The following is a 20,982-nucleotide window of genomic DNA, read 5'->3' on the forward strand; positions in this document are numbered from 1 at the left end:
CATGTAGTTCTGGTGTTTATGAGACATGGGGGCAGACCTGATAGCTCACACCCAGTTTGTGGTAAACTTTTTCTTCTTATACGGTAGGCTTATACCAATGTTCAGTTTTTTAAAAAAATAATTGCAAGGCAGTAAGAAGATAACATCCCCATTCACTTTGTTAAGGCTTTCTGCTCGTTTACCATGGTGAGCTAAGGATTTCTTATTGAATATTTGACTTTAATCCAAGCAAAGTCATAATTCATTCAGACTTAGAGGTGATTTTATTGTAAGCTTTTGGTAACCAGACTTCCTCGTCCTCCTCTGTAGAACAGAACTAGCAGCAATCAGGGCCAGACTGCCTATGCGGTGGCAGGAGTTAGACATTCAGCGCAGCAAAACATCCAGGTTTCAATATTGTGTTTCAATATATCCATACACTTTCCTTCACTGTGGGAATGAAATCCATTTTTGTGAATGTGAACTGTTATGCACTATGTCGCTCTCCATACAGACCAATGACACAACTCTACCAGCATATCCTGGCTTTGGCATTTGCTGTGAAAGAGATAAATGAAAATCCCCAAATATTGCCCAATATCTCTCTGGGTTTCCACATCTACAACAGCCATTTCAGTCCAAGCTGGACCTACCAAGCCTCCATGGAACTTCTCTCTAGCCAAGAAAGACTCCTCCCCAACTACAAGTGTGATGTTCAGGAGACTCCAAAGGTGGTCATTGGGGGGGCAAACTCTGATTTACGTCTCCACATGTCAACCATCCTGTCTATGTACAAGATGCCAAGAGTAAGAGTTCTGCATGGAACATGGGTCAACATGAAAGCCATTTACAGTTGCCTTTGACTAAATCTCATTGGGTTGCATGCTGGTAATTGAATGGCAAAGTGGGCATAGGTTGGTATTTCTCAACCAAAAATGTAGGTTGTGGAAAATATGTCTGCTTCAGTTCCAGACATCCTTAAAAACTCAGGTGGAATAATTCTTCATTGGACATTTTACTGCTGTTCAGACTGTAATAAAACATCTGTGGCCTGTGGCACCACAACTGTATGTTTGCTATGCCTGCTGAAAAATCACTTATATCGAAATATTTTCCAAAATAACTTTAACATTTCCAAATCAACAGAGGTAAAGAATATGTGAATCCTTCAGATTAATCAATGTTGATCAAATTGAAATTGAAATCTGGATTTGCATTTAAGTGATATTCACTTTTCCTCTTGTTCAGAAGACATCTGAAGGCAGCCCTGTTTATGGAAGTTTTTTAATGTTTGATGATTTATCGTGTTTTTAATATTCTGTTGGAAGCCGCCCAGAGTGGTTGGGCAACCCAGTCAGATGGATGGCATACAAATAATATTGTTGTTGTTGTTTAAAAAAATATGCATTTAGCTGCTGTATGGGTCTTCCCTTGTAATGAATGAAAGCATCCAAGCTGGTTTTAGCCACCAAATGTTCTCACCTGGTGCTCAGCAACAGCTGCATTTCACATGGATGTGGATTGGCTTGGTTTATCTGATGGGTGATAGTTGAGCATTATTTGTGCAAGGTTTGGGAAATCTGTTTTGATTTTATGGGGGGGGGGATCCATAAACAAGCTCTTGCTGGTTAGTTCAGTGAAATTGTGGAGAATGGCCCTGAAATGATCATAGTTGTGATAGAAAGCACAGCCAAGTGGTACCACTCTGGTAATGAGAACGTGGCTCAATACTGCAGAAACAGATGATGTACCAATACTAACCATGGCAAAAGTTTGGAATTAGAACAGTCCAGATGGATTTCATATCATAACCTATGCAAAGGTGGTGGGAAATAGCTTTCCTACATGGTTCTCTATCCTTCGCAGTTGACACAAGGAATCATCTAGGGTTCCAGAATTTATTCAGACGAGAAACTTTACATGCAGCAGGGGGAGAAAGCTTTATCAGGCTTTTCTTTGAACAAGCATTTACCAGTTATTTCCTTTACTTTTTTTTAGATGTGAAAAGCAGCCAATTCTTCCATAAACCTAACTGAAAAATTGCTATATTTGATGTGAAGTCATTAATAGCCAAGTATTTCCCAAATCTGTAGATTCTAAATTAATTTCTGTTTAGATTTTTAAACAGAAATAATGAAAAAGGCAAATCCTCCTGGTTAATATACAGTAGTACCTTGGGTTACAAGAACCTTTTAATAAGGGTGAAAGAGGAGAGCGCAAAATATGGTCTAAAGCTCAACATCAAAAAAATGAAGATCATGGCCACTGGTCCCATCACCTCCTGGCAAATAGAAGGGGAAGAAATGGAGGTAGTGAGAGATTTTACTTTCTTGGGCTCCATGATCACTGCAGATGGTGACAGCAGTCACAAAATTAAAAGATGCCTGCTCCTTGGGAGAAAGGCGATGGCAAACCTAGACAGCATTTTAAAAAGCAGAGACATCACCTTGCCAACAAAGGTCCATATAGTTAAAGCCATGGTTTTCCCAGTAGTGATGTATGGAAGTGAGAGCTGGACCATAAAAAAGGCTGATCGCCAAAGAATTGATGCTTTTGAATTCTGGTGCTGGAGGAGACTCTTGAGAGTCCCATGGACTGCAAGAAGATCCAACCTCTCCATTCTGAGGGAAATCAGCCCTGAGTGCTCACTGGAAAGACAGATCGTGAAGCTGAGGCTCCAATACTTTGGCCACCTCATGAGAAGAGAAGACTCCCTGGAAAAGACCCTGATGTTGGGAAAGATGGAGGGCACAAGAAGAAGGGGACGACAGAGGACGAGATGGTGGGACAGTGTTCTCGAAGCTACAAACATGAGTCTAACCAAACTGTGGGAGGCAGTGGAAGACAGAAGTGCCTGGCGTGCTCTGGTCCAGGGGGTCACGAAGAGTCGGACATGACTAAACGTCTAAACAACAACAACCTCGGGTTACAGATACTTCACGTTACAGAAATAGTACCTTGGGTTAAGAACTTTGTTTCAGGATGAGGACAGAAATCGTGCTCCGGCAGCATGGCGGCAGCAGGAGGCCCCATTAGCTAAAGTGGTACCTCAGGTTAAGAACAGTTTCAGGTTAAGAACGGACCTCCGGAACGAATTAAGTTCTTAACCCAAGGTACCACTGTATACCAATTAAATAGAGATTGAAATCTGGTTTTGAGTCTAATTGGTGTTTTGATATCATCATTTGTTATCATCTTTCCTCCCTTGATTTTAACAATGACCCTCTTCAGCTCATCTATGGATCTTCTCCTTTGACGACTAATGACATTCAAGCCCTTTTCACCCACTGGATATTCCCAGATGGGACTCAGCAATACGAGGGGATCTTCCAGTTACTGCTGCATTTCCGTTGGGTGTGGATTGGTGTGCTTTTTCTCCAAGATGACACTGGAGAGAGATTTGTACAAAATATTCTCCCCATGTTTGCCCAGAAGGGTATCTGTTTTGATTTTATAGAAAGTTTCCCTAGGCTTACCTCTTCTGGTGAGTTTGATGAAATGGTGGAAGAAGGTTCGAAAACAATCAGCATTCTTGTGCGTAGCACTGCCAATGCTGTGGTTGTGCATGGTGAAATTCAAACAATTATGGTAATGAGAATGATACCCAAACTTGCGGAAACGAATGATGTGTCAATGCAAGGAAATACAAAAGTCTGGATTATGACAGCCCAGATGGACTTCACCTCATTTCCCATTCAAAGAGGTTGGGACATCACATTCCTCCATGGGGCTCTATCCTTTGCAGTTCACTCTAAGGATCTTCCAGGATTCCAGAAATTTATTCAGATGAGAAACCCTACCTTGGAAAAAGAAGATGGCTTTCTCAGGGTTTTCTGGGAAGAGGCATTTAATTGTGGTTTTCCCAACCCTGCTTCAGAGAAGAAAGATGACAAAATCTGCACTGGGGAGGAGAATATTGAGAGCCTGCCTGGGTCTGTTTTTGAAATGAGCATGACAGCCCACAGCTACAGCATCTACAATGCAATCTATATTTTGGCACATGCTTTGCACACCATGCAGTCCACCAAATTAAATTGCAGAGCAATGGCAGGTGGAGCAAGAGGGAAACTTACAGATCAACAGCCGTGGCAGGTAATGTTGTCTTCCAGTTAATACAGATGTCTGTAATCAACTCTGGAGCTCAGCCAAAGGGGGCACTTTTCTTGAATACCTCTGTCAGTAGGGGAAACTCACTGCGTGTCAAGGCCCTGAGCCCTCGCCCAGTTGTTGAATAATAAAACACATGGACACCAGTATTTTAGATTTGTGGTCTAAGTTCTATGAAATTTAGGCCAAGACTAACTGTAATTCTTAAAAGAACCACATCTTACCTTCATTGCTACAATTGAACATTGCTACAATTGAAATTAGCCTTCATAAAACATTTAAATGAATATTGTGTTCCACAATGTCGAACTTTTGTATATCCTCATGAGCAGGGCTTTTTTCAGCCATAACTCAGGGGAACTCAGTTCTCTCCCCTCTCCACGGGGGCACCATTGCTATTCCAAGGGAACGAAGGAGGTGTTTGTGGTGAGATCCAGCATCTCTTTTTCTAGAAAATAGTACAGCTCATTAATTCGTTTTTCCTTTTTAGCTCCATCCATTTTGGATAAGCTTGATAAACTGACTCATTAAAAGAAACTCATTAAAAACACAGAGAGAAAGACACTAACATACATCTTTTAAGGAGACCATGAACTATACCTCTTAGATGTTAAAGATAAACACTCTATTTGTACAAATATTACTTATATTTAATTATTTTTGGCATCTTCATTTATTGCTTTTTTCCTCTTCAAACTTAGGTCCACCACTTTCTGGGAAGAGTTTCATTCAATAATAGTGCTGGGGAAGAAGTTTCCTTTGACCAAAATGGGGAATTAGTAGCTGGATTTGATATAGTAAATTGGGTCACATTCCCAAATCAGTCATTTCTGAGAGCCAAAGTTGGAACAATGGACCCACAAGCTCCCCCAGAAAAGAGGTTAACCATTCATGATGATGGTATCATGTGGCCCAACTGGTTCAACCAGGTAAGAATTAGGTAAGAACAGGTAAATATCTGTTCTGGATTTTCTCTAGTTTTTTGGTCAGTCCGAAAACTGCCTCACTGCAACACATTGAATCACCATCAATTATCAGACTAGGTATATTAGAGGAAACACCTGACTGTTAAAAAAAAAGCTATTGTGTTTCCAAGCCTATTTGCAGAGGTATCTGAGCTGCAGAGTGTCACTAGTCAATTAAATTCAAAGTAGCCCAGTATGTCTTTTAATTAGAATATCCTTCCTTCCTTCCTTCCTTACTTCCTTCCTTCCTTCCTTCCTTCCTCCTTTCTTTTTTCTTTCCTTCCTAGTATTTTGCATGCGCACACACCACCAATCCATTCTGGAGTTATTTGGCCCCAAATCAAATGGGGATAAGGCAATGTTTGATTAGGGTTCTTAAAATTCCAATTGAACATACTGTCAGAAATGCTCTCCACCTTTCTTTAGACCATACTTCAGACCCCTGCAGTCAGGATTGGACCATTTACTCAGAGGTTGGTGATCAGAGGGCTCAATCCTGCTCAATTTGATGGCACCCATGTGTCCCCCTGCTTGGAACAGGCACACATATCCAAAGTACAGTGTGGGGCTATTTGAAAGCTCTGTTGTAAACAGCCCTGTGATGGTGCTATTTGCAGATGCTTCCTGCCTCCCCTTCCCATCCGGCAACCCAAACCCTAACATCACTTGGGGGGGGGGAGTGTAATTCCGTTTGATTCAGGACTGTCTCTGTCCAACTTGGTTGAAGTCTGGTTCCTTCTAAATCAGCCCAATTCACTTGGAGATTTGGTCAAATCTGTTCCACAGCTCTAATTTTTATCCCACAATTACTCCAGACAGAGTCAATTCACTGTTGAAACCTTCTCATTGGTTTGCATAGAAATATTATCCAAACTTTTACTTGCAGAACTCTTCAAAAACAGAACATAAACATCAAAGATACAACCAAATATTCATGCAGTGTCTTGTGCTGTGCAACACAGGCTCAGCATCTTAGAAAATGTGACATAATCTAAACAGACTTGGAAGCAAAGTCTCTCTCTCTCTCTCTCTCTCTCTCTAACAGCATCCGTTTCCCTGGAGCTGTTTTTCTTGAGAATTTCATTTACATCTTCTGTTCCCTGTGGTGTTCAGAGAAAGACTAAACAGGCAACTCCCTTCAAAATGGAGATTTGCAACCAAATACCTTCATCACATGATCAAAGGTTCACTTTCAGCACAGAGTAGAGGAACAATCAACATGTTATTACTAACTAGTTAAAGATCTGAGTCCTGTGAAACAAACCCCAAGTTAGCAATACACATTTAGGCATTCTAATCTCAGTGTCATTTAAACTATTACATTCAACATGGCAAACATCCAAACATTGGCTGCTGAATTAAAAGGATTAACAGTAAATGTTCACACAACCCCCTGGTCAAACTATTGTATTTAACAGCTGGCTCTGCAGAAGGCTTTATAGAAAACAAAATTAAATTGTAAGGCACATGCAGGTGATGAAGAAGGTAACTCTAGAAACAAATAGCACTGAAAGATTGCATCGAGAGCCAACGTTTATGTCAAAAATGCTTGAGCAATTTCTATAGTCATGAGATATTGACCCAATAAGCTTTCACCTGAATATTTTCTAATTTGATAGAGATTAGCACTGCCATGCTAATATCTGTAGAAATTTAAATAATTACTAATATGGCTTTCATAAAGGGAAATGTACTGGAGTTCCAATGCTATAATTAGTGCTGGACTAAAGGTCATCTTTAGAAAAAAGCACAAAACCTCTAGCAAGCTATTGTTTTACTGTCGTTTTAATTATTTGAAGATAGGTCAGTGAGATGCAAACTCCCAAACCATTTTCTTCTTTCATTTATGAACAGACACAACCCACTTCTCTGTGTAATGAGAATTGTCATGTAGGTTATAGAAAGAACAAGAAGGAAGGAAAGCCATTCTGCTGCTATGATTGCTTTTCGTGTCCAGAAGGGAAGATCTCAAACAAGGAGGGTAAGGAATGCATCACACGTTTTAATTTTACCTGTGCATCAAAAGCTCCTTTCTCTAGTGGGAAAACAGCATGGAAGTAGCAAATAAACATTCTGGCATCTCATAGATGCATTATGCCAATTTGGGCACAGAAGAACTTTTTGTTTCACTGAGATTTCTTTATTTCTTTTTCTTTTTCAGACATGGATGACTGTTTAGAATGCCCTGGAGATCAATATGCAAACAATGAACAGGATGGCTGCCTCCCCAAAGACAAAACATTCTTGTCTTATGGAGAACCATTGGGGATCAGTTTGGCCACGTTGTCCCTCTTCTTTTCCTTCATCACAGCTTTGGTGCTTCAAATATTCGCAAAGCACAGAGATACTCCCATAGTTAAAGCCAACAACCGCAACCTCACTTATATTCTCCTCCTTTTCCTCCTGCTCTCCTTCCTTTGTGCTCTGCTCTTCATTGGCCAGCCTAAGGAAGTCACCTGCCTCCTTCGACAAACTGCTTTTGGCATGATCTTCTCAGTGGCAATTTCTTGCATATTGTCCAAAACCACCATTGTGGTTCTGGCTTTCATGGCCACCAAGCCAGGGTCCAGCATGAGGAAGTGGCTGGGGAAACAATTGGCCAGTTCCATTGTTCTTTCCTGCTCCCTTATTCAAGCCACAATCTGTAGCATATGGCTGGCAACTTCTCCTCCTTTCCCAGACGTTGACATGCACTCAATGACTGAAGAAATAATACTAGAATGTAATGAAGGTTCCACTATCATGTTTTATTGTGTCCTGGGATTCATGGGTTTGCTGGCTGTTGTGAGCTTCACGGTGGCTTTCCTAGCTAGAAAGTTGCCTGACAGTTTCAATGAAGCCAAATTCATCACCTTCAGCATGTTGGTCTTTTGCAGTGTGTGGCTCTCCTTTGTTCCAACCTACTTGAGCACCAAGGGCAAATACATGGTGGCTGTGGAGATCTTCTCCATCTTGGCCTCCAGTTGTGGGTTACTGGGCTGCATCTTTTCCCCCAAATGCTATGTTATTTTACTGAGGCCTGAGCTGAACAGCAGGGAGCAGCTAATAAGAAGATAGTTTTAAATAATCCAGAAGTCTGAATCATGCTCGTAATTCTAGGTGTCTGTTCTTGCTATTTTAATTACGTGTATGTAATTAGAAATTAGGAATGCTCATGAGAAACCATGTGCCTTGCCCCCTCCTGGGTAATGGCTGCCCCCCAGCGACTCCCAAGCCTCCCCCAATCTGTCAAAACAAAGGGAGAAGGGGGCAGGAAATCGAGGAAGGCTTAGGAGTCACAGGCGGGTGATGCACCATAGCTCAGTTTGTAAAAAAACTTTGCATTTATGTTTTGCAGGGTGCGAAAGAAGGGCTTTGCACCTTTATACAATATGCATGTGTGCTTGGGCCCAGGGTCTTTTGCCTCACCATCCCGACTACTGACTCCCTGTTGCTACTCAGCTTCAAAACAACAACAACAACAACAACAACAACAAAAAACGGGTCCCCAGATTTATCGAAAAAAATCTGGTAACTATATCCTATGCCACACATTTAACCCAGAGATGCATTTTAAATAAAAGCACACATTCTACTCATGTTAAAACACACTGATTCCTGGCCAATCCAAAGGCCAGATTTAGAAGGCGATTGGGCCAGATCTGGCCTCCGGGCCTTAGTTTGCCTACCCATGGTCTATGAAAATAACCTTGAACTTGGCTCAGTCGTAAGTGGGCACCCAGGGCAGCTGTTTTCACCAAGGGCCCCATGTTCTCGACCAGAAGATCCTTTCAGCATCCTTGCTCCTGCATTCTGCACCAGCTGGCACTGCCAAACCAGACTTAAGGGCAGCCCCACAAGGAAGTGCATTGCAGGAATCCAGCCTTGAGATTATCAACATATGGGCTGCAGTGATCAGGCTACCCCTGTCCAGGAACGGGTGCATTTGGTGAAGCAGACAAAGCTGGTTTATTGATCCTCGTCCAGTCCCCAACTGCATCAAGACACTGAAGAGCTCAATTGGCTAGACAGTGGTGCTGATAATGCAAAGTCTGCAGGTTCAAGCCCTGTAAGGAACAGCTGCACATTCCTGCATTGCAGGGGGTTCAACTAGATGATCCTCAGGGGCCCTTCCAACTCTATGATTCTACCACCGGGGATGAAAAAGTTACGGTGTCCACCCCCCTGGCGATGAACTCACTGGTTGCCCTTATGTGCCCTGTAAGGTAGTGACCATGCAGATCAGAAGAGGCAGATCAGAAGAGACACACAGAGTAAGGAAACAAATATTGGTCTGCATTGCAAATAAATGCATTGAACGGAAAACAGGCCATGATTGGATCCTTCCATTCTTTATTTTTGTAGTCATCTACATTTGAGCTTGCAGAATAAGGTCTTTTCAAGGTGTTTTTGAGGGCTGATGCCAGAGAGTCCCAAAACGTAGGTGGCAGAGTGTGGATTGTGCATTAAAACAGTGGGGTGGGCGATCTCTTGGTTTTGTTTTTGTGTAGTGATCATGGGATCCAGTTACGATCATCTTAAGGGGTCTTCTTAGAGCCAGGTATCCTTAGGCACCTTCTTACAAACATAGTTTATTGGTAGATCACATGATGCTGCCATCCAGCATTTGTTGTAGTAGCAATCAAAGGACATTGCAATACAGTCGTGGTTCGGTTCTCTATTTGGCTCATAGTAATTCCAGTAGCTGAAAAGAAAAGAAACAGCAGCACTGATCGATCAAGATTGGATGTCTACTTCCTCACTCACTCCCCATGCCTTCTACTATTACTTGGAAACGTATCTTTTAAGAAGCGTATCTTCTGGGATTAAAAACAAATTATATCCCCATAAATAAGGATATTCTTCTATGCATCCGCTGCCGCAAGAGTTCTTATAGCAAAGAACTGGAAGGGAGACAAAATACCCACAATAATAGACAGGCAAATCAAACTTATTGAATTTGCTGAACTGGCCAAAATGATGGCAGCTTTCAGAGGTCAAACAAATCAAAATTTAATAAAAGAATGGAGTTGCGTGAATGAATATATGAAAGAAACACTGCTCCGGTACAGAAATATTGAAATGTAAAGAACAAAGTTTGTAAGGGGGAAAGGTTACAAATGCAAGTAAAATCAGAATATTTGTCAAATACAATATAACAACACAACTGTAAAGATAAGTTATAGAATTAAGGTCAAGCAACGATGGAAGGAAGTCAGATTTTAACTCACATTTCGAGTTATGTCGAACCAATGGTGGGGGGATGAGGTGGGGGGATGCTTTGTGTTACTAACATGTACATATGTGTAAACCTTTCTTTCTTCTTGTTATTTTGTAGAGATAAAACTTCAATAAAAATTAATAATAATAACAATAACAAACTGTAGAAATATTTTCCTAAAGAGAGTGTTGCTCAGCTTTAGGTTCCTACAAGTCCCTTTGAAGCTGAGCTAAGCAGCACAAACCATTTAAAAGCATGTTCTCACCCTCTTCTGAATCAGCACATTCACTTGTTTAGAGAAGCAGGAAGAGTAGCCTCCCTCCCTCTGCAACCTAGTGAGAAGAAGCAGTCACTCACCTGGATAATGATGTAGAGGAGTACATATGTAGACCTTTGGTCATAGAGAAAAGTGCATGGCAAAATATATTTGGAGAGCAAATGGATCAATTATGTCAACAGAATCTGCAACGTTTTGGAACGTATGTCATTAACAAATATTTTTTCAAAAACTTACGTTTCTGAAACTATCTTCCCTGTCAGCCATTTCCATGTCCCTCCCTCGTCTTTAAAGACTCCAATCCAGAAAACCTTTTTAAGGTTTTGTACTTCGGTGCTCACAAAAAGCTAGGGAAGGGGTGGAGAAAGAACAAATAAAATCTTTTAAGACAATGTCCCTTTCTCTGGGAGACCACAGCCCTTTACAGAAATTCAACACGCATAAAACAAACATATTTTAAAAGGAACAGGTGTCACCTTTGAAGACCCTACCCACATTTTTTTTTTTGGAAGCAGTGATCAAAACTATACATAGTATTCCCATCACCAATAATAATTTCATACAGTGGATGTGGTATTGTCCCCCTGATCAACATTATGATGATAATGAATGATGATGATGGAATCAAGGAAGCATTCCAAAGAGGAAATATTGTAGTGAAGGGTAACTTCACCTGCCCTCACCAAGACTGGCTACATATGTATTCCAGTCATGACACAGAGTTAAAATTTGCAAATACTGTTAATGACTGTGCCATAGAACAGTTGGTCTTGGAGCCATCTAGTGGGACAGTGACCTGTGTGGCAAATACTCCAGTTTCTGCATCCATGTTTCTTGGTTGGTTCCAGAGACACTGGAATCAGTCTGGTTGTGGTATGCTTAATGGCATGATGATGGGGTCTCACCCATGTCTATGCCCTGTAGCACTCCAGTAGCCCTTCTGCCAGGGCTAAGGCTCTGGGAGAGGGATCTAGAAGAAGAAGAAGAGTTTGGATTTGATATCTAACATTCTCCTTTCCCTTCCTCCCCCACAACAAACACTCTGTGAGGTGAGTGAGGCTGAGAGACTTCAGAGAAGTGTGACTAGCCCAAGGTCACCCAGCAGCTGCATGTGGAGGAGCGGAGACGTGAACCCAGTTCCCCAGATTACGAGACTACCGCTCTTAACCACTACACCACACTGGTTCTCAAAGAGGCAAAGTTGGTTCCAATTCTGAAGAATAAACCGCTTTTTAAACTTTGGGGAAATAATAGGAACCATCTGAAAAGTTTCATGGATCCTTACCTGGTAAAAGATATTAGGCTGGAATCATCTCCATGATACTGTCATGCCAGAGGGTTAGGGTGAAAGCCTTCTTTCTAAGCACTCAGTACATCTCACAGAGTAGAGGAAGAATTTACCGGCAAGCCAAGGGATAGATGCCCCTCAAGTATCTCCTCCTTCACTCCCTTCAAAACCTCCTTCCTGAATGCCAGCTTCATTCTATTAGAGCTCAGCAGCTCCAAGAAACCTTAGTTAGTCCCAGATGGTAGCAGCTGCTCCCTGCCTCACCCACCCCTTGGCTTGACTGATGGAGCTGCTGTCTTGGCTGCATACAGGTAAATGTAACCTTCTTAAATGGATAGTGATGATAGGAGCCCATTGGCTCAATAAGATCCCCTACCTTTCCTATACTCAGCTTTGATGCTCACCTGTTCTTCCACTGATTCCACAGAAATGAGGTTGGCGCCTTCCCGCTCACAATTTTTTTGGGCATCCATCCATGAGGCTACCTCACTAGAAAACCAATATAAGGTCCTTTCATATATAACCCAGCCATCGTTCAAGTTTTCAGTAAGGATATCTTTGAGTCAAGCCATGTATGGAGGAAGTAGAGAGAGAAAAATAGGGAATTTAATGGGAACCACCTTGTATGTCTGTGCAGATTTCAATTATTTTTGTTAAGTTCATTTCTGTGGCCATGTGATAACATATCTAGGAAGCTCTGGAAGATTAAAAGAAGAACAACATTAACTCTTCAGCCCATGCTGATGCTGCAGTAAATACCTGGGTGGGCATAGCTGGGAGTGCAGTCAAGAACCTTTTATTTGAGGGAATAGAGAAAAGATGTATGTCCCCTAACAGGCCTTATCTGAACCTCAGGGGCCTCACCTATTTGTTTCCACCTGGATATTCAGGACAACATCAGGGCAGACTTGAAGATTGGGGAGGGGAAGTAGCTGTGGCTTATCAAAATTCTCTTTCTCTTTCTAGGCTCTCTGTGGAGGCGGGGAGGGGAACCCTAGATTGAAGGAGGCAGTGGTAAAACCACTCCTTAAGAAATCTTCCCTGGGCTCAGAAAATTTACGTAACTGACTGTCAGTTGCTAATCTCCCCTTCCTGGGCAAGGTTCTTGAGCGGGTGGTTGTGGACCAGATCCAGGTGCTCTTGGAGGAAACTGATTTTCTAGATCCATTTCAATCAGGATTTTCTGGATCCTTTTCAGTTTAGGCCTGGTTTTGGCATATGTCTTTAAAGGCAATGATATTTCCCAAAGACAAAGTGAAAGAGGGGAAATGGCATTATACAACTCTCACACAATATGTGTTTTGCTGCTGACCATCTTTAGCTTGCTTCTATGTACAAGTAAGGTAATAGGCATTCATTTCCATTCTTTGCTTTTACATCTAAAGCTTTATAGACAATTTTATAATCGCCAAGGGGTTAATTCACTGTGTGAGTGGCCATGAGGGCTTCTTTCTGATGACGGGCTTGTCTTTCCTCGCAATAGAAGCTAAATCTCAACAGTTCAGGAGAGCTGATCTGAATATCTCTGCTATTTCCCTAGGGTGGCTCTAAGAGTTTTCAGCTAGAGGAGGGGCTTTCAGCTGGTGCAGACTCAAGACAGGTTCCCACTGCGCTACAATTCTTCAGCATCGTAGGGTAGCTTACCAATTTCTTTTTGCAGTTCATCATTTTTATTGGCAAAATACCGCATTTCCTCTGATATGTTTTGAGCTGCAGCAAGTATTTCTAAGTCTAAAAGATTTGAAACAGTTTAAGGCAGGAGTATCTGAAATAGCAATCTGCAAATATCAGGAAACCAGTTCCAAACACTTAAAAACACCCAAGTCTGAAACAAGAAGCAGAGCTCCAGGATGGGGTTCTTATGAATATGAGGGCAGACTTGATTCTCTGTGGCTCAAATCACCAACGAAAAGCCTCAAAAGAATCCTGCAGCTTGATCAGACCAAAGACCCATGCAACCCACTATTCCTATCCTATTCCCACGTGCTCTACGTGGGGCTACCTTTGAAGGTGACCCGGAAACTGCAATTAATCCAGAATGCGGCAGCTAGACTGGTGACTGGGAGCGGTCGCCTAGACCACATAACACCGGTCTTGAAAGACCTACACTGGCTCCCAGTACGTTTCCGAGCATAATTCAAAGTGTTGGTGCTGACCTTGAAAGCCCTAAACGGCCTCGGTCCAGTATACCTGAAGGAGCGTCTCCATCCCCATCGTTCAGCCTGGACACTGAGATGCAGCGCCGAGGGCCTTCTGGCGGTTCCCTCATTGCGAGAAGTAAGGTTACAGGGAACCAGACAGAGGGCCTTCTTGGTAGTGGCGCCCACCCTGCAGAAAACCCTCCTTTCAGATGTGAAGGAAATAAGCAGCTATCCTATCTTTAAAAGACATCTGAAGGCAGCCCTGTTCAGGGAAGTTTTTAATATTTAACGCTGTACTGTTTTTAACACCTGATTGGGAGCCACCCAGAGTGGCTGGGGAAACTCAGCCAGATGGGCGGGGTATAAATAATAAATTATTATATTATTATTTTTATATTAAAAGTGGCTCATGAAGTATCTCTAATGTTCCCCTCCTATGTCCTCCTTTTCTGCTGGAAATCACAGGGTCACAAACCAATTCCCGCCTCGAGTCCCACAGGAAAGCCAAATATACAAAGAATACTTTGCAGTTTTCAATTATGCTTTGTGAGATCTAAGAAAATTGAGGCACCGAAACTCTTTTTCTGCTGAATTCTGGGTTGCATTCCACATAATTCTAAGGAGGACATTATGTCAGTGCATCCCAGTGAATCCCAAAGTGAACTACAAGAATTGAACTCTGTTTAATTTAAACATGTTACAGCAAAAGTGTGGATGTTCATATAAAATGCTTACCCTCCTTGTCTATATACACTGGATCAATCCCAACCAGAACGGTTCGAATCATATCCACTGCCATTTGAAACTCCTGTCTTTTTTTCAGTTCCTTCTGATCTAAGATGGAAGCAGGTAGAAAATAAATGAAGAAGTTGTGTTCTAGCACGTAAGTCTGATAAACTGGGGAAGGGGATACTTGGTTTCAATCTGCTATTAATATTGAATTTAAATTGCAGACTTGTACAACAAACATGCCCCGGGACCTTATGGAGAAGGACAAATAAAAAATCAAATCAACAAAAACATGAAAATGACTTCTATTAACATTTTTTTGCTCTCAGCCCTTAGACTGAGGGTTCCCATGCCTTGATTTAAGCTGCCCTGGTGGTCTGAATTCCTGTGTCCATTTGGCCTGCTACTTCTGTCACCAGATGGTTGGCCTTCCTTAGAGAGCTTTAGATTTTGGGGTGTCTAGATACACCTGCCCTCTTTGTCCTACAGACTTGCATTTGCCAGGTTGCCTCATGCTTAAAATATGCAAATTCTTGGTCATTTGGTTCCCTCCCCCTGAGCTTTGCTTACTTTGGAGGGCCCTTTAAAAACGAATTATCCAGGCAAATAGGCCATGTGTTCATCTATCCAGTGCTATTTTACTAGAAAAAGAGGCACCGGAACACACCATGAATGCCTCCCTTGTTCTCTAAGAATGACAGGGGCACCCACCTGAGAGGGGCCAGAACTGAGTCCTGTTTAATTCTAGCTGCAAAAAGCCCAGCATATATCTCAATATTTAGGTAGGCTCTGGACTCACCCACATTGGCCATGGCCTTATCCTCTGCAGCCTGTTTCCCCCAAGCTCTTTCCTTCATGGGACTGGAGCACTAGCAGAGGGCATGTAGTGATCAGGTGGGATTGCGATTAGGAATTATAAAAAATATGGAGCAAGCCATTTGTGTCAGCAATGAAAGCATTGCGTTGACTGGGTTTGAGCCATTTTGATATGATTTCTGATCTGTGTCTCTGATATTTCTCTGCCTGACAGGCACGTATCAGCATTCTAAACACAGGCCAGTTGTTCATCAGACATCCTGGGTCATGAAGCTAGAAGGTAGCTTTGATGTAGTTTGTTAATCGTTCACAAGGGGATGGTAAATACTACCTAAAAGCATTTCTCCTTGCTTCCTCTTTTGTTTACTCTGGACTACTATGCATGCTCAAATTAGCTCTTTGTAGTTTTAACTTTTAACTTTGTCCCCATGTGGGGTTTTTGAAATGCTCAGAGGAAATCGGATTGGTTCTTAGGAACACTGTGTAAAAAGTTCTTTTGTGAATAAAACGACCTGGGCTGAGGGGTGGAGAGAATTATTATTATTATTATTATACACACTTCTCCCAGAGTCTTGCTGGTCAAGCCTTGTGTGTATTTTATTAATCAGAGTCCAATTCTTCCTTGCTTTGGGAACGCTACAGGGCAGGGTGGCGAGATCAGGAACGGGGGCTCTCCCACAGCAAATGAGGATTAGTTGGGAAAGGAAGAGAGAATTGCAACTGGGAAAGGGAATTGTCCAGGGTGTCCCAGGGACTTGTGTTAGCCTATGTCTCTCTTACAAGTGCTGGAACGCACTTTTTCAGGGAGAACAAAACAGTGCCATTGCTCTCAATGGGTGACAGCTGTAACTCACCCCTGAAAATCAAAGAGAGATGAAAGGGGTAAAGGGAAGGTGGATCCTGCCATCTCCTTTTGGAAATGCTATTGGCATTAAAGCAAAGCCCATGACAGTAGTATCAACGTACGCCAATTATGTACTTACATAGCATGTAAATCAGCAGTGTCAAGGCAGCAATGATGAAAATCTCAAGTACGAGATATCTTTCACCCGCTGGAGATTTGAAGAAAGTAACCAAGTCGTGAAAAGCTGATGCTTGAAGAAAGAAAATATTACTTTAGCCATCAATAGCCAACATACCATTGCAACCCCAGGGAAAAGGGTTTCCATGTGCTGTGGCAGCCATCAGCCAGAGACACTCAACTGTTCAAGGAGTGGGCACTTGGGAGGATAAGCAGGTGGAGGAAGCAAGCCGAGATGCCTTGCTGCTTGAGGAGACTTTTCTGACCAATGTCTGGATCAGAAGACAGTAGCCTTTGATACTACTTTCTGCCCCCAGGCAAATGAAAAGATGCTCCCTCCATTCACACAATTCCATATACACAAGCTGAGCTGGGCTGGCCATTGGCTCCTATTTCTATGCTGCTGATGGGGCAGCAGACTAACTGAGGAGGTGCAATGCAGCTTATGTGGTCTACACCAGGGGTCAGCAAACTACGGTCCGTGGGCCGAGTCAGGCCCGTAAGGGTTGTAAATCCTGGCTGCATGACCATTTAAGGATCCTCCAAGAGTCTGAGGGTGAAACGCACACTGGAAAGAATTGCATTTCTTTGGTAGAGCCAACGCAGCGCCAGGGTCATCCATCATCCCAGCGCTGCGTTTCACTAGTAGAGCTGACGCCGCAGCAGCTCTACCAATGAAACGCAGTGCCAAGATAATCCCTGCTGCTGGGAGGGCTGCGAACGGTGGGAGAGCCTCCAGAGACCTTCCCGCAGTCCAGAGTTTGCCCTCCACTGCCGGCAGGAGGGCCCCCATCCCACCCCCGAAGCGCAGAAGAGGTGCCGACAGCAGGAGGCCCAGCAGGCCGCAATGCAGCACCAAACCCAGGCGAGGACCCCCCCCATCCAATGACTATCATCAGTGCAGGTAAGAAAAAATAATAATTTTTATTTTTATCATCTACAACACTGCCTTATTTATTTTACAGTACAGTGCATTGTTTATTATGGGACGCGGGTGGCGCTGTGGGTTAAACCACAGAGCCTAGGGCTTGCCGATGAGAAGGTCGGTGGTTCGAATCCCCACGATGGGGTGAGCTCCCATTGCTCGGTCCCTGCTCCTGCCAACCTAGCAGTTCGAAAGCAAGTGCAAGTAGATAAATAGGTACCGCTCCGGCGGGAAGGTAAACGGCGTTTCCGTGCGCTGCTCTGGTTTCACCAGAAGCAGCTTAGTCATGCTGGCCACATGACCCAGAAAAACTGTCTGCGGACAAACGTCAGCTCCCCCGGCCAGTAAAGTGAGATGAGCGCCACAACTCCAGAGTCGTCCGCGACTGGACCTAATGGTCCCTTTACCCTTTACCTTTTACATTGTTTATTGCTTTCATTTTATGGCTCAATGGTCTCGTTAGATAGGAAAATTCATGTTAAATTGCTGTTTTAGGGTTTGTTTTTAAAAGTCTGGAACGGATTAATTTAATGCAGTGTGCATAGGAATTCATTCATTCCCCCCCCCCAAAAAAATATTCATTCATTATTATTTTTCAAAAATTTTTTTCAAGACCCCCACAAAGTCTGAGGGACAGTGGACCGGCCCCCTGCCGACCCCTGGTCTACACATCTCACAAACGTCTACCCACCCCAGCACCTACTACTTGAGGCAACTGCCTCATTCTGCCTAATTGTACAGCCATTTCTGACTGCACACACTAAAGGAACACAACAGCCAGCAGCAAACAGTGGGCTCACCCCTGGGGTTTCTATGGGGCTTAGTGGATCTCTGGCACCCAAAGAGCTGCATGGGCTTTTCTCTGCACGCCTTCCTGGCACAACATGACCGGTTCCACTCCCTGCCCATCTCTCCATCAACTTCCCTTTCCTGTGCATTCCTCTACTTTATGAGAAACCTCAACCCATATGACTGTGCTGTATACAGATCACCAGTTTCCTTTTCTTTTCTTTTACGCTTTCTGGACACTGCGTGTCTTCTGAATGCTGCACGCTTTATGAGCGCTGGCTTCCCCATCCTCTCAGTTTTGTCTGTGGAATAACAAACTAGAATAAGACAACAACAAATGCAGAATAACACTATGCACACATTAGGTACAGAGTAGCGTCTATCAGTATGAGACCATCAGTCAAGAAGTTGTTGAGTCCAATATAACTGAAACATCTTTCTTTTTCTTCTGCTGGATCAGTCTCAGTTTTAAACCAAAAGAGATGTTCTATATGAATTCCAAGGCATTTTTGAAAATTGTTTTAGGTAATATAGCACATTCATATTTTGCATCCTATCCCTCTCTAAACACCTGGACATCTAGTTTGCAGGACTCCAGTAAGATGTTCACCATTTGACAGATCGTGTGGGATCTATGAGGTCTTCAGATGTTCCTGGCTGCCAGTGCCCTCCATCACAGGAATCATGGTCAATAGTTGAGGGTGATATGTGTTGTAGACCAATAACATCTGGAGGGTCACATGTTCCCCACCCTTGATGGAAGATATATACATTTAATTATAGAACTACCTCCTGATCATCAGAAAAGATGGCATACAAGATCCAGTCTCAGTGAGATGCATATAAATCCAATTGAATCTAGCAAGATTTTGGAGACCATGAGTTGAAACTGGAAAAGCAGAGGGGAAGCTGTTACACAGGCTCTCCAGGTATGGCATTTTGTTTTCTGTTTGCAAAGACCCAGCCTGACAGCTGATGCTGTGTGTTAAAGAAGAAACGAAGAGGGCTGCTGTCTAATTCCGTTTTGAAGCCATCTGAGCTAGCAAATGGGATTGCCAAAGACTTGTATTTTCTGATCATGATCTGGGACCAGGCAGGGGATTGGGGCCAGGGTGGGGCTGGCTTAGGCCTTACCACGGATGGCACCTCCTTCCTTGCATTGGGGGTGGTTTGGGGCCGCGCGGGTGGTGCAGCCTGAGGCCTGCTGGGCCTCCCGCAGTCAGCACCTCTTCCACAGCTTTGGGGGTGGGATGAGGGCCACACAGGATGGGAACATAACTACATCAAAGGATGGGAATGTAATTACATCATGAATTACATCTGTTGCCAGCGTGGCATGAGACCTAAGCTATGGACTATATAAGGGCCAGCAGCTGAAGGAGACAGTGAGACCTTGATACATTGTTCTATGTTCCATTCCAGAATAATAATAAATAATAATAAATGTTTATTTGTACCCTCCCCGACTGGAGCTGGGCTCAGAGAGGCTAACATCATATAAACAATACAATATGCATAAAACAAGCAATCAATTAAAATGCATCCAAAAATTAATTCAAATCAATTAAAATTAAAACTGGACAAATGATGATCCTCAAGTCAAAATTGAAAGCGGTTAATACTCGCCAGGACCAACTGTTTCCACTGATATTATAAGGACCTGTGAGTGGGCTGGGAAACCTCCTTCATCTGAAAATGAGTCAGACTGAACCCTGACCAAAGGCCTGGCGAAACAGCTCCATATTGCAAGCCCTGCGGAAGGATGTCATATCTTGCAGAGCCTTGGTCTCTTGTGAGAGAACATTCCACCAGGCCGGGGCCACAGCCAAAAAGGCCCTGGCTCTGGTCGAGGCCAGTCTGATCTCCCTGGAGCCCGGGATCTTCAGGGCCCAGAATGTGAAGAGAACAACCATCAGCCAGTCTGAAGTGTCCCAGATAAGTCTTTCAAATCACCATCAGCTGGGGAGATATGTAGAACTGTACCTATTCTATCTGTATTGCGATTATCGTTGCCTAAGATTTTTTGCTTATTGGTTATATTGCAATTTTGTAGTTTATTCCCATTGCTGTTGGCTTTATATTAGACTCCATTCTATGTTGCTGATCAATTTCTTTGCTAATGTTTACCAATTAATAAACATTTGTCTCCACCTAAGAGTCTGTCCAGTGAAATCTAAAAAACCTCTTGCTTGTTTGGTGGTTGCCATTGGCCAAATAGCCATTAGGGGGCACTGGCAAGAGAGCACCTGTAGACAGCCCTAGAATGTACCACTACTCAGTTTCATTGGATGAACCTGAGTTCTAGTATTTAAAAGAGAAAAACGATCTGTAGTTTCATAAACCTCCTGATCATTTCCCCTCTTTGTGACCTTTTGGCCCTGGAATAGGACCCTAGAAATATCACAGCTCATAATGAATGTTTTCCACCCTCCAGACCTTTTTCTGTTTGGATACCTTGGTGCTGTCATATACCAATCTCTTCTCTAATTTCTTCTTAAGGGTGCTTCATCCTCCCACTGGCTAAGAACCACCTCCCTTGTGACGTCAGGGATTCCAGAACTCCTCCCATTTAGCATTCTACATAAAGCATAAACCCAGCAAAATGTTTCTTTCAGATCTGTTATGCTACTTGTTTTTCCAATCCTTGCTGCAGTTGTATACATAAACAATTTTATAATTATATATTATCATTGAAAGGTTAAAAGATTATTATCGTTACAGTAAAACATTGGTTGTTGAATGTAA

At 42.9% G+C, this 20,982-nt stretch overlaps 2 protein-coding genes across 7 annotated transcripts in view; both read right to left on the bottom strand.

Annotated features, from left to right (window-relative positions):
• Window positions 1–20,982, bottom strand: part of METTL25B (methyltransferase like 25B) — a 464,705-nt gene that overhangs the window by 383,752 nt on the left and 59,971 nt on the right. The gene's annotated exons all lie outside the window — the stretch shown is intronic.
• Window positions 9,363–20,767, bottom strand: LOC310751826 (C-type lectin domain family 10 member A-like). Of its 6 annotated transcripts, none has more exons than XM_083591551.1 (8): window positions 20,692–20,767; window positions 18,441–18,539; window positions 16,486–16,590; window positions 14,693–14,791; window positions 13,461–13,547; window positions 12,221–12,372; window positions 10,766–10,875; window positions 9,363–9,735 (listed from the first exon to the last, which is right to left on the bottom strand). In XM_083591551.1, exons 2-8 carry the CDS (start codon window positions 18,523–18,525, stop codon window positions 9,582–9,584), a joined length of 792 nt encoding a protein of 263 aa, XP_083447677.1. In that variant the 5' UTR covers window positions 18,526–18,539; window positions 20,692–20,767; the 3' UTR covers window positions 9,363–9,581. The 6 variants fall into 6 exon arrangements, with proteins under 6 accessions (XP_083447677.1, XP_083447675.1, XP_083447674.1 ...); XM_083591549.1 differs by having other exon boundaries at window positions 16,486–16,596; XM_083591548.1 differs by having other exon boundaries at window positions 18,249–18,539.

The sequence above is a fragment of the Podarcis filfolensis genome (assembly GCF_964270895.1).
Source record: "Podarcis filfolensis genome assembly, chromosome: 16".
Classification (NCBI taxonomy): Eukaryota; Metazoa; Chordata; class Lepidosauria; order Squamata; family Lacertidae; genus Podarcis; species Podarcis filfolensis.

Bases quoted from the DNA above. Each gene is read 5' to 3' on its own strand.
- LOC310751826 (XM_083591546.1), bottom strand. From the start codon at position 18,357: ATGGGCAGGGAGTGGAACCGGTCATGTTGTGCCAGGAAGGCGTGCAGA. The intron at 12,373-13,460 runs GTAAGCTACCCT...CTTGACTCAAAG, and splicing joins TGAACTGCAAAAAGAAATTG to ATATCCTTACTGAAAACTTG. The intron at 10,876-12,220 runs GTGAGCATCAAA...CCCCTTCCCTAG, and splicing joins TGGAATCAGTGGAAGAACAG to CTTTTTGTGAGCACCGAAGT.